Source organism: Dipodomys merriami, unplaced genomic scaffold (genome assembly GCF_024711535.1).
Source record: "Dipodomys merriami isolate MVZ:Mamm:240054 unplaced genomic scaffold, mDipMer1.0.p SCAF_11, whole genome shotgun sequence".
NCBI classification, from domain to species: Eukaryota; Metazoa; Chordata; class Mammalia; order Rodentia; family Heteromyidae; genus Dipodomys; species Dipodomys merriami.
This window is the reverse complement of record NW_027202382.1, coordinates 45,293,420-45,306,004: the sequence shown is the minus strand read 5'-3', so window position 1 is coordinate 45,306,004 and position 12,585 is coordinate 45,293,420. Positions and strand designations below refer to the sequence as shown.

The following is a 12,585-nucleotide window of genomic DNA, read 5'->3' as shown; positions in this document are numbered from 1 at the left end:
ACTATTGCAGGGGCTGGGAAGATGGCTCAGTGGTAGAGTGCTTGCCTTGCGTGCATGAGGCCCTGGGTTCAATTCCTCATTACCATATAAGCACAAAAAGCTAGAAATGGTGCTGTGGCTCAAGTGATAGAGTGCTAGCTTTGAGCTGAAGAGCTGACGGACAGTGCCCAGGCCCAGAGTTCAGGCCCCATCCGTGACTGACAAAAAAAAACAAAGAAAAAAAATGTGTTGTAAGCCACAAAGAAGCCAGGCGCTCGGTGGCTCATGCCTGTAATCCTAGCTACTCAGGAGGCTGAAATCTGAAGATCACAGTTCAAAGCCAGCCCAGGCAGGAAACTCGTGAGACTCTTATCTCCAATAAAAACACTAGAAAACCAGAAGTGGCACTGTGGCTCAAGCGGTAGAGCACTGGTCTTGAGCTGAAGAGTGCAGGGACAGCGCTCAGGCCCAGAGTTCAAGCCCCACGAGCGACCAAAAAAGAAAAAATAAAGATTCGTAAGCCACAAAGTCCTTGTTTTACTCAACCATCACCCATAAGGCTGAGTGTATGCCTTGTGCAAAGGTGGCACTCAACTAGAAAAGCTTTTCTATTTAAAACAAAGATTAAGAGAAACATAGCTTTGGGTGAGAAAAAAAAACAAAAACTTTTTAAGCAGGGTGCAGGTGGCTTACACCTGTAATCCTAACTACTCAGGAAGGTGAGGATCTGAGGATGTAGTTCAGGATCTGAGGATCACAGCTCATAGCCAGTCTGTGCACATAAGTCTGTGCCACTCTTATCTCCAATTAACACCAGATTCAGAAGTGGAGCTGTGGCTCAAGTGGTAGAGTGCTAGCCTTGAGCAAAAGAAGCTCAGGGACAGTGCCTAGGCCCTGAGTTCAAGCCCCAGGACTGGATTTTTTTTTTTTTCCTTTTTTCCCCAGAGAAACTTCTTGTTATGGAAGGCAGTCACCAGTCTACTGACCATTTGTTGCTCTTTTGCAAGGTAAGAAGAACGGCTGAGGGGAGTGGGTGAGACCTAAATCCCAGCAGCTGAGTAGCACAATGGACATGCACAACATTCTGATGGCCCAACATAGCAAAGGCAGATGGGGGAACTTTCCAGGGCCAGGATTCTTGGGGAGTGGCATTGGGCACTGCGCATAGAGGGGCCTAGGAACAGGAAACGCCTCCACAAAGTGGGACTCCCCAGCGGGAATGCTGGACTCTGCCCAACTGAGACACTCGCTCTCACCTTGGCTGCTACTCTCCCAGATCTCAGTGCCCAGGCTGCTGCCAGGCACAGCCACATCGCCTTGCTCCAGACACAGGCTGTTTTGCTTTTTAGCAAATCGAGGAGGAATGCGAGAAGAAAGGCCCCGGCCTTTCACAGGCACCTACCAGAAAAGAAGGGTGAGGCAGCCGAGCCTAAGGTATGAACGGCAACAAACCCTCCCAGGAAGTGTCCCAGCACTGTCACCACCCCTGAACCAGCTCAAGATGCCATGACTCCTGTCTGCAGGATGGGCAAGGTGCAATGCCAGGCCAAGCTATCCACCCAGAGGTGCTGGTGTGCAGCGCCCCACCCAGCCCCAAGCCTTGCAACCTGGAGGGTCACCCACCCCAAGGCGGTCACCCACCCCGAGCCAATCGTGAGGGAAGGCAGCCTGGGGCTGCCTGACAAGAGGTCAGCCCCGGGTGAGTCAGCCCTGTGGCGCTCCTGCATGCTCCTTCAGCATGCTCCTGCAGTGACAGGAGTAGCGGGAGGTGATTCTGCCTAGTAGGTGTAAGGACTGCTCCCCCACCCGCTGCCCACCGTCCTGGCTGCTGGGGGAAGAGGACAGCCTTACCTGTGCAGCCTGCTCCTTCTTTCTTCTCTCCTCCTCCAGCAGGCGGCGCTGCTTCTTGGTCAGGGCATCAATGAAGCCTTCGCCCACCATAGAGCCCACCTCACTTTCCTCTCCGGGGCTGGATGTGCACTTTTCAATGATGGCATCTGAACAAAGAGGCCACAGAAAGGCTGTTTATACGACAGCAGGAGTGGGGCTGGGAAGGTAGAGCGCTTGCCTTGCATGCATGAGGCCCTGGGTTCCATTCCTCAGCACCATATAAGCAAAAAGAAAAAAGCCAGAAGTGGCGCTGTAGCTCAAGTGGTAGAGTGCTAGCCTTGAGCTAAAGAGCTGAGGGACAGCGCCCAGGCCCAGAGTTCAGGCCCCACGACTGGACCCCCCCCCCCAAAAAAAAAAAGATGGCAGGAGTGACCCAATGGGAGACCTATTCCCAAGATACAGCTGGTCTCAGAAGGCCGGGACACCAGCTGGGAACTGAGGAATCATGGCACATTTGGGGATGGAGACATGATCACACACACAGCTTCAGAACCCTCTGGCCCAACACACTGCCAGCTTGACCTGGAAGCCCAAGCCACACTACGGGGAGGAACAGTCTCAGGAGACAGGACTGTTAAACTCAGCTCTGCAGTAGGCTTGGAAAGCTGACACCTCCCCAGGAGCCTGCTATCCTTGTCATTGGGTTATAGGACTGGGTGCTGGTAGCTCAAGCTTGTGATCTTAGCTAATCAGGGCGCGGAGGTCTGAGGACCGCAGCTCTGGAAGCCAGCTGGGCAGGAAACATCTGAGATTATTATCTCCAATTAACCACCAGGAAACCGGACGCAACGTCGTAGTCAAAGTGGTAGAGCACTAGCCTTGACTAAAAGGCTCAAGGAGGGCTGGGAAGGTGGCTCAGTGGTAGAGTGCTTGCCTAACATGCATGAAGCCCTAGGTTCAATTCCTCAATACCACATCAACACAAAAAGCCGGAAGTAGTGCTTGGCTCAAAAAGTAGAGTGCTAGCCTTGGGGGGGGGGGGGGGGGGAAGCAGCAGCTCAGGGACAATGCCCAGTCCCTGAGTTCAAGCCCCAGGACTGGCAAAAAAAAAAAAAGAGCTCAGGGACAAAGCCTCACACAGTGAGTTCAAGCCCCACAACAGGTTGGAAAAGAAAACAACAACAGAAGCTGACTCAGTGGTAGAGCGCTTGCCTTGTATGCCAGAGGCCCTGGGTTTGATTCCTCAGCACCACATAAGCAAAAAGAAAAAAGCCGGAAGTGGTGCTGTGGCTCAAGTGGTAGAGCGCTAGCCTTGAGCTGAAGAGCTGAGGGACAGCGCCCAGGCCCAGAGTTTAGGCCCCACGACCGGACCCCCCCCAAAAAAGAAAACAACAACAACAACAACAACAAAACACCATTGAGACAGGAACTTGAACTGTGTGCACAGTACTTCGGCCCCATGGCTTAGGCCGGTGCCCGCACAGTGCGGTGCTCAGAAGTAGACTGCGACGGCCCTAGAACCCCAGGGCTCCTTCTCCCAAGGACAGAGGCAGTGCAGACTCACTTCCATAGCTCAGATCAAACGGCTTCCGGGCCTCTTCCTGTTCGTTCACCCTCCGAGCAGCCAGAGCAGCCTCCTTCTCTGCCTTCTCGCCAGAGAGGTCGGGGCTGTCAGAGCCAGCGTGGGTGGCCCGCTCCAGAGCATAGGGCGAGTGGCCGCTCCCACCGCTGCAGCCAAGACCTCCAGGCAGAGCCTCATCTGGAGACCTGCAAAGGAAAGAGGATCTTATGAACTCAGAACCCACAACAGGCTGGAAAGGAGAAAAGGAAGAACTGGACTGCACGCGGTCTGCAAATACAGCAGTATTTGGGTAGTGTTCACAGGCAGGTGCCCATAGGCACCCCTCCTCAGCACTCCCGCCTCCCAGACTGCAGAGAGGAGAGGAAGAGGGGCCCAGTGGCCGGGGCAGAGCAGCCCAGGCTTCCCTCCGCCACAAGGCTCTCAGGGCAGACCCAGTCAGCTTCTGGGGCCTGGAGAGCCAGGGTGCACACACACTCCCGGCACCAGGAACTGTCCTGGGACTCCTCAGAGTGCTAACGCCCTGAGTGTCCACGCCTGGACTTCTAAGGACTCTAGGAAGTGTGACGCCATCTTCTTGGTGTGCTCTGAGGGCAGGGAGGGGCCAGGCTTGGCAGTGGACAAAGCCATTCTTTTCCCGCATGGGCACCCAAGCGCCGGCCATCCTCCTGAAAGCCTGATTCCCGCTGCTGCCCGTGCCTCCCGGCCACATCCAGAGGGCACAAACACAGCCACTTAAGAGAAGAGCCGGTAGGCCAAAGATACCCAGCCAGGATGCTGCCCGGCTGGCTCTGGAGCACAGGCATCAGGGGGAGTGGCCAGGGCTTGCCTGACCCCCACACAGGCGACAGCCCCTCCCGGCGTGCGCGCCCGGGGCTCCGAGAACACTCAGAGGCCAGACAGGGCTTGGGACAGCAGCCACAGGCGAGCCGCTGGGAGTGTGGGAGGTGTTGGACACTTTTAGGTTTTTGTTTATCAAGCCACAACATCAACAACAACACACCATGAGAAGCAGACAAGCGATGCAGGAGCAAGTGATGGAGACGCTCACACACAGGGGCCGGGGCGCCTGGCCTGGCGGGGTGCATGCATGGACTGGAGCTGCTGGGAGCAGGACAACAGGGACCTGGGATGGTGCTCTTGTTACCTTTTGGCTTTCAAAGGCGTCCCACTCTGCTGGCTCTCAGCACGGGGGGAAGTCTCACCACCACCTGGCCTAACGGGCTTCTCCCCAAACCCTCCCGGCTCCAGCTTGCGGCTCTGTCTGTCAACCAGGGGCCTCTGGCTGGAGAAGCTCCTCTTGGCCAGCTCCTTCTTCTCACCCAAGCTGGCCCCAGGCAGGCCACTGTCCCCCTGCGAGTCAGGGTCGGCTGCATGGCCTTCTCGCCGCTCCCGGCGCTCGCTGAAGTCGCTGCTCTCCGAGGCCGTCTCCCATTCTTCGTTGGCGTGATCGGAGGAGTTCTGGTAGGACAGCTCCGGGGACCTGCGACCCCCGGGGCCGCCCTTGTCTCCAGGACAGAGCTTGGACCTGCCTGGCCACTGCCCGGCCAGGAGGTGGGGGTCGTCCTCGGGTCCCCACAGGACCAGGGATTCCCGCTCTTGGCGGAGGCGCCGGAAGCGAGGGGGCTTGTCCTGGCGTGGGGGGCGACGCCTGCGGAAGGGCCGGTTCTCGGCATTTTCTGGATCGGCACCGTGCTCATCCTGGAAGAAGGCCCTTTTGTCGTCGAGGCGGCCGTCCTCGCAGGCCCGGCCGCCGTACGTGTCTGTGTGGTGGTAGGCGTCGGGGATATAGTCTCGGTCCGGGGCGCGGCGGGCTCCACACGGTTCGGGGGAGCCGAACTCCTGCCAGGAGCCACCTGGGCTTCGGCTCTGCCAGTGGGGCGGCTCTTTGGAGACGAAGGCTCTGCGGCCGTACCCGCAGTTGCTCAGCCGGGGCGGGAGCGCTCGCCCGAAGGCCCGGGGGCCCCTGCTCTTGGCGTCCAGGCTGCTCTGCTCGTCGGGGTACATCTTGGTGGAGCGCCAGGAGTCTTTCTTCAGGGCGCTCTCCTCCCTCTCCAGAAGCGAGGCATCGCTGCCGTTCTCCGCGCCCCTCTGGCGCCGGCGCTTGGGCAGCTCTTCATACTCCGAGCCCTCGCTGTGGGTCTCGCTGGCGATCCGGCGCCGGGGCTTGGCTCTGGGGCCGTCTTCGGGCTGAGGGAAGTCCTGCAGGCCCCGGCCCCGGCCGCTCCGCGGGCTGCTGCCGTAGATGCCGCGAGCCCCGAGGACCCCCCCACCGCACAGGCTGCTCCCCGGCCGGCCTCGGAAGGAGAACTCCCTGAAACCCCGGCCCCGGCCCCGGGCCTGCCCTCGGCCCCCGAAGGCCTGCTCTTCGTCAATGAAGATCCAGTTGTTTCTCTTTGGTGGGGGAAGCTCGCTGGGCTCTCTCAAGGCCCTGGTCTCCCGGGCTGTCTCAAGCTTTTCGTCCTCCTCGTACTTGCTGGCCTCGGCGGGGCCCAGGCCTGCATGGCCAGTGGCCTTGTCCTCCAGGGCAGAGGGGGAGGTGTTGGCCAGCGCCGGGTCGTTTTCCTCGTCCTCGTCCTCTGGGGCCTTGGGGCCTGGCTCCTTGGCGGTGGCCAGGCGTGCGCTCTCCTCGCTCAGCCCCTGCCTAACCTTCTCTAGCTCCTTCTCCTTCTCCTCCACCTTGAGGGCTTTGAGGACTGGCTTCTTGATGGGCCCCGACCTCCGGGTCCGGCCGGGCTGCTCCTGGTGCTGGCTGCGGGAGCCCCGGGGCTCGGGGATCCACCCTGTCTCAGGGGCCGGCTGTTTGTCAGGGCTCCCTTCCTGATCCCAGGAGACGTGACAAGCTCGCTCCTCCCGGGGCACCTCCTGCTCCGCACCGTCGGCTGTGTCAGCGGCCTTTGGCTGATGGCCGACGTCCCAACTGCTATACTCTGGCTTTTTCTCAGCCGGGACAAAGTCAGACTCCAATGGGGGACACCTGAGGCTTGGGGTGTGACCCGCAGGAGCACCCGCCTCCTGAATATTCTCTTGGGGTGGAAATGAAAGCTCCTGGCCTATCCTTTGAGAAGAAAGACAGCTGTCAAAGTCTGCTTGGGCCTTCTTGTCAAAAGCACTCAAGTACTCCTCCCCTCTCTCCTCAAAGAGATCGCGCTGGGCACTTACGCCCCCTGACCTTCCGGGGGGGGCACAGTAAGAGCTTTCATTCCTGAAAAGGAACCAGAAAAATCAGTCAATGTGATTGGAGCTTGGTTCCTGGTTTCCACGCCAAACACAGAGCTTAGTGGTAAAAAGAAAAAAATGTTTTTAAAAAAGAAAGGAAAACACAAGCGAACATTTATTTGCTCTATCTTTAAACGCGTTGCTGGGTAGCCCTGTAGTCCGTGCGCTGGCGAAGGCGGAGGCTGTGGGGAGAGATGGAGAGGAGCTGGCGGTCCCCTGGCGCGATGAACAAGCTGGAGCCGTGGCTTGTCCGGGGTCGGGACAGCTGACTCCCACAGGAAGCCCCACCGTCAGCAAGAGCATCCAAGCACACCTCGCACACACCTCCCCGCCTCCCTGCACAGGCACCTCCCGGGCAGCAGGGCCTCCTTTGGGAGCCCGAGAGGCAGCCTACGGCGCGGGCCAGTAGGACGGAGCGGCATCTCACCTGACATGGAGGTCCACAGCCAGGGAGTCGGTGGGCTTCGGGTGGGGGAGCGCATAGCCCTTGCTCTGCAGCGCCATGTAGCCCTCTGGGCTCCACACGGGGGCCGGATCAATGGTGGCCACTTTGCGTTCTTGGAGTGGAGGCACGCAGCTTTGATCTTCAGAGCGGCAGCCAGTCCCAGTGAGGGAATCCGGGGGCAGCAGGGGCTTCATCAGTCCTAAAGAAAGCCAAAGATTAATCCCTTCTGCTCCCGCAAGAGCCACACCTCAGCCTCGGGCTCACAGCAGACACAGCTCCCCCACAGCAGCCAACGCTTCAACATCTAGAGCCTCCCTCCTCTGTTCTGACAAAGGGCTGCTGGTGCGCACGCATGCAGCAGGAGCATCCTGAGCCCCAGAAGCCAGTCTGGTTCCCAGAGCAGCAAGGAAACTGGAGATTCTAGAGCAGGAGGGCTGGCTGATGAACGGGAAATGGGTGTGCTGACCGAGCTGCCCGGTTCAGACTCAGCCCAGAGGCACCCCTGACCTTTAACCCTGTGGGACAGAAGGTATGACATCCTCCTACCCTTACTGGAACATACACACAGCAAGCACTCCACATGTTGGATGGGGAACTCTGCTGGGGGGGGGGCCGCCTAAGTGTGAGAAAGAGATCTGTTCCTGGCCACGCTTCTCCTCAGAGCCTCTGCACTCCCTAATGTCAGCTTTGGTGCACAGCTAAGTGGGTGGAGAGAAGGCGCTGCACCAGGCTGACACTGGCCTGGCCCCTAGCAGTCAGCAGATAAGGCGTGAAGTCTTCTCTGGGGGCCTGAGACCCAGTACAGGTCAAGCATTTACCATGAGGCCTGAACACCGGCAGGTGGTATGTGCAGGACCCTTACTACCTGAAACACCTTCCTGCCACAAAAAAGTCCTGGCAGAATCTGCTAAGCGTTTGGCTTGCAGAGCTGAGTCTCAAAACAGGTCCCCTCACCGAACTGAAACTTAAAAAGCCACTGGCCAGTTCGAAAAAAGAAAACAACACAGTGGGAGTCCTAGAAAGAAAGGATTTAAAAATGAGAAAGATAATTAGGGAAGAAGTTCAGTGGTGTAATCCCAGAAACAAGCAACTGTATAATACCAGGAAGTAGAAGCACACAGGGGAGGTGGGGAGATAGCGGAGAGAAGATGTGTGAACAAATGCAGTCATTATACTCAATGTGCATTATGTAAAATTGAACTGTGTAACCTGAGAGCAGGGTCAGAGAGGAAAATGATGAAAACAGTGACACTGATCAAGTTGTGTTGTACTGATAACCTGACTCGTGAAATCATAACCTTTGTACAACTACTTAAAAAAATGCAACATAAACAACACAAGAACAACAATAAAGAATGAGGAAGAATTTGTGTGAGAATAGCTGGTGGGCTGGGAATGTGGCTTAGTGGTAGAGTGTGTGCCTTGCATGTATGAAGCCCTGGGGTTCGATTCCTCAGTACCAAGATAGAACTGGCATTGTGGCTCAAATGGTAAAATGCTAACCTTGAGCAAAAGAAGCTCAGGGACAGTGGCCAGGCCCAGAGTTCCAGCCCCAGGACTATCACCCCCACAAAAAATAAAATAAAATAAAATAAAATAAAATAAAATAATAGCTGGCTAAGAACTTACATTTGACATGACAAGTATTTGAAGAGAATTTCCCAGAAATTCTTTACATTGAATTGCAGAGTTCTATGCAGAGCAAAACACAGATGGACTCACTTGTAGCCCTAGCAAATCTCAAGTGAATCCAACCATCAGCAGCCAACGGGAGCCAGAGGGCACCCGTCCTTCACGGTGCTGGAACGAACCAACACCAGCCCAGAGAGAAGAACAGCATAGGGAAGGCAACATGCGCAAAACCCCAAAAGACAACGAAAACTCAAAAAAAGTCAGGGAAGCCCAGCACCGGTGGCTTACAACCTGTAATCCTAGCTACTCAGGAGACTGAGATCTGAGGACCACAGTTCAAAGCCAGCCCCAGCCTAGGCAAGGAAAGTCTGTGAGACTCTTATCTCCAATTAACCACCAGAAAACTAGAAGTTGGTGCTGTGGCTCAAGAGTTAAGAGCACTTGCCTTGAGCTGAAGAGCTCAGGGACAGCGCACAGGTCCTGAGGTCAAGCCTACGACCAACAACAAAAAAGGCAGGAAATGCCAGGTATGGTGGTACATGCCTCTAATCCTTTCCATGAAGCCAGAGATTGGGGAGGAGGGAAGAGGATCAACAACACAAAATGAGATAGTAAAGGGCTGGGAAGGTGGCTCAGTGGTAAAGTGCTTGCCTTACATGCAGGAAGCCCTGGGTTCGATTCCTCAGCACCACATAAGCAGAAAAAAAGCCAGAAGTGGTGCTGTGGCTCAAATGGTAGGATGCTAACCCTGAGCTGAAGAGCTGAGGGACAGTGCCCAGGCTCAGAGTTCAGGCCCCATGATGGACAAAAAAGCAAAGATAGTAAGAAAAATCTACATATAGTCCAATAAACCTAAACGTTACTTAAAACCATATACCAAGACAGATGCTCTAAGATGCAGGGCTCAGAGCTGACAGCAGGGCAGAGGTATCAAGAAAACTGCAGTGACTTTGTGATGGCTGGGCGGAGAGGGTAATGCACAAATGATGGGACTGAGGAACTAGCAGCACTACTCCTCACCACAGGCCTCTAGACACAGGAAGCAGAAATGACTTACAAGGAATGAGAGAAACCTAATCACTGCGTGTGGCTGAGCTACCTGCACCCACCCCAGCTCTCCCAGTGGACAACTTTTAACACACCTCTGATCAAGGTGTGAAAAATACCAGTGGTTTGGCTATTTGTCCATACAAGTAACAGCAGAGTAACAGCTAAACCAAATCATGTGTTGGGGGGGGGGGGGGGGGAGAGGAGTAGCACTCAATAACCTGTGGAGTGTCCATCAGTCTGGAAGAGGACTTAACAAATGGCGACCTGCAAAATTTAACCTGCTGTCTATTTTCCGCCCGCTATGTTTTTTTTTTTTTTTTTTTTTTTTTTTTTTTTTTTTTTTTTTTTTTTTTGTCGGTCGTGGGGCTTGAACTCTGGGCCTGAGCGCTGTCCCTCAGCTCTTCAGCTCAAGGCGAGCGCTCTACCACTTGAGCTACAGCGCACTTCCGGTTTTCTGGTGGTTTATTGGAGATAGGAGTCTCACGGTCTCTCCTGCCCGGGCTGGCTTTGAACCGCGATCCTCAGATCTCAGCCTCCTGAGTAGCTAGGATTACAGGCGTGAGCCACCAGCGCCCGGCCCCGCTATGTTTTTTTATAGTGTCATTAACAATCACAGCACTTACTGTTGTCCATGGCTGTGGTTATCCTACAGCAGCAAACCATGAATGAACAAATGCTCATCTCATACAATTAGGACACAGTAACTTAAAAGGAAGCCAGAGAAACTAACTAAAACCCAACTAAGACAAAGTAATGAAGAAAAAAAAATTATAAACTGCATTAAACTCATCAGGGAAAAAGGAAAGAAATACAAAGAAGGTAGACTGGAACAAGGGCAACTAGCACAGCAGAGACCCGAGTTAGCCCGAGCCACAGCAATTGTGACAGGGCCCCGCCTAATAACAGCTTCCGGTCTGCAGGTCTGGCCTCCAAGCCTGGGTTCCAACAATGTGTGCCTTTACCATGTAGACCTCAGACCAGTCACGCAAATGGACTTGGGGCGGCCTCACTCTTGAAGGTGGCTCTCATGGCCTCTAGCACTCACCTGAAGGATGGAGGGCTGACGGGTAGAAGTCTACGGGGGTTCGGGCAGGTGTGATGCGGGGGTCCATGTAGGGGGGCATCATCATCCACCGGGGGTCGAAGCCCAGCATCTGGGGGTGGTGTGGGTAGAAGGTGCGTTGCGGGTGGGAGGGCGGAGGGTACACAGGCTGCCAGTGCTGCATCTTGTACAGCTGCTCCTAACGGAGGAAGAGGACCTGGTCAGGTGACTGGGGAGGAGCCGCCACACACATTCCCAGCCCCACAGCAGGCCACACCAAAAGCCCCCAACAGAAGAACAAGGAGACAATGCCAGGTCGCGCTTTCAGGGTACCCCAGGAATGTAGACAATCCTGCATGTGGATCAGGATGGGCTCCGGGACCTGACTGAGCAGTCAAACACCTCCCAGGAGCCCTTCTCTCCCTGCAGCACCCACCTCCCCTCCATCTTGTCTTCCTCCACTGCTTCATCAGAGCATTGCTTCTGCCACACCAGTCATGTCCTCCAAACTTCCCAAGAATCTTCATCCTGCCTCACTCACGCCAACAGTCTGACCCTACGTGGCTTCCGGTGACCGCCAGGGCCCTGCAGGCCCACACCAGGCTGCAGAGCATGCTGGGCATGTTTGGAAAGGTCTTCTCCCACTCCCCATCACTAACTCCCTGGGTTAAACATACTCCATTAGGAAGCCACACACCCCCATCCCTGCAAGCCTAGTCCCATGAGTTGCTGGCGCTTCTCACAATAGCACTGAATTCCTGGCACCCTGGGTACATGGAATGTGGTGTGTGATGGATGCACTGTTCAAAACCAAGGCCCTGCCTCCCTCTCAACAAGGACCCACCAGCCGAGGATGACCTCCCAAAGGTGGGCAGCACAACATCACCACCAGCCTCCACCCCCCCCCCCCCCCCCGCCACAGCCAGCAGGGAAGGGAGCCTGTGGTGCATCCTGGCTGGGGTCCCAGGATGCTGCCGCCAGTGCTCAGCCACATCAGCTGCGAGGGGGAAGGCAACGCACCTCCTGTCTAGACCTCAGGCCCCAACAGGGCCTGCTGCCATCATCCACGCTCTGTTCTGCAGCAAGGACACACCCACCCCTGCCTCCCAGGGCCTGAAAGAGCTGCCACAGGCCACATGGACTCCCACTCAAGGCCTGGGTGAAGGTGGTGCCTGCTCATACCACACAATCAACACAGCCTCTCAAGTGCCTCCTGGGCCCAAAGCACTGGAGACGGAAGGAGACCTAGGGAACGGGCACTCGATCTTAGCATCCCACCCGCAGGTAGGCCCTCACTCAACATCACCCTGCTGCCACCGTTTCCACCAAAGTGCACCTCGTGTGACACTGCTCCCTTTCCTACTACTCCAGGACTGTGCCTGGCACTGGCACAGGCCAGGCGGGGGCTGGAGTAATTCTAGCTGCCGCCACTCCATCTTCTCAGGACAAAGCACGCTGCAGCACCCCAGTGCTCAGAGTGATCTCAGGGACGCTGCAGAGTCTCTGCCACCCTGGAGCCAGCACCTCCCTCCCTGATTCATGCAGAAGAAATATGGGCTTAACGGGCTTTGCCAACCCATCCACAGCCACACAGGGCTGGGCGGGAACCCCCAATCCCCAGGCCTCGCAGACACCCGCTAGCCTCTGGGCCTCTTAAGGAATGTCAGAGGTGCATGCTCTGAACAAAGAGCGCATATGCGGCACTCCTTAGCAGTGATCGACTTGTGGCTAGTGACGGGGCAGGGGTGGCTTGACCTCCACACGGTCCACACGGGTGGGTCAGGACATAGAAGGGTCCTGGGATTGGAA

At 56.1% G+C, this 12,585-nt stretch overlaps 1 protein-coding gene across 7 annotated transcripts in view; it reads right to left on the bottom strand.

Annotated features, from left to right (window-relative positions):
• Prrc2b (proline rich coiled-coil 2B) overlaps positions 1–12,585 on the bottom strand; it is an 86,551-nt gene that overhangs the window by 16,975 nt on the left and 56,991 nt on the right. For all 7 annotated transcript variants that reach the window (XM_070014866.1, XM_070014871.1, XM_070014869.1 and 4 more), the window contains exons 14-19: positions 10,780–10,975; positions 7,035–7,251; positions 4,536–6,593; positions 3,374–3,576; positions 1,831–1,976; positions 1,236–1,377 (exon numbers count right to left, since the gene is read on the bottom strand). In XM_070014866.1, the coding sequence (XP_069870967.1) occupies positions 1,236–1,377; positions 1,831–1,976; positions 3,374–3,576; positions 4,536–6,593; positions 7,035–7,251; positions 10,780–10,975 (2,962 nt within the window). The remainder of the gene's footprint in view (positions 1–1,235; positions 1,378–1,830; positions 1,977–3,373; positions 3,577–4,535; positions 6,594–7,034; positions 7,252–10,779; positions 10,976–12,585) is intronic.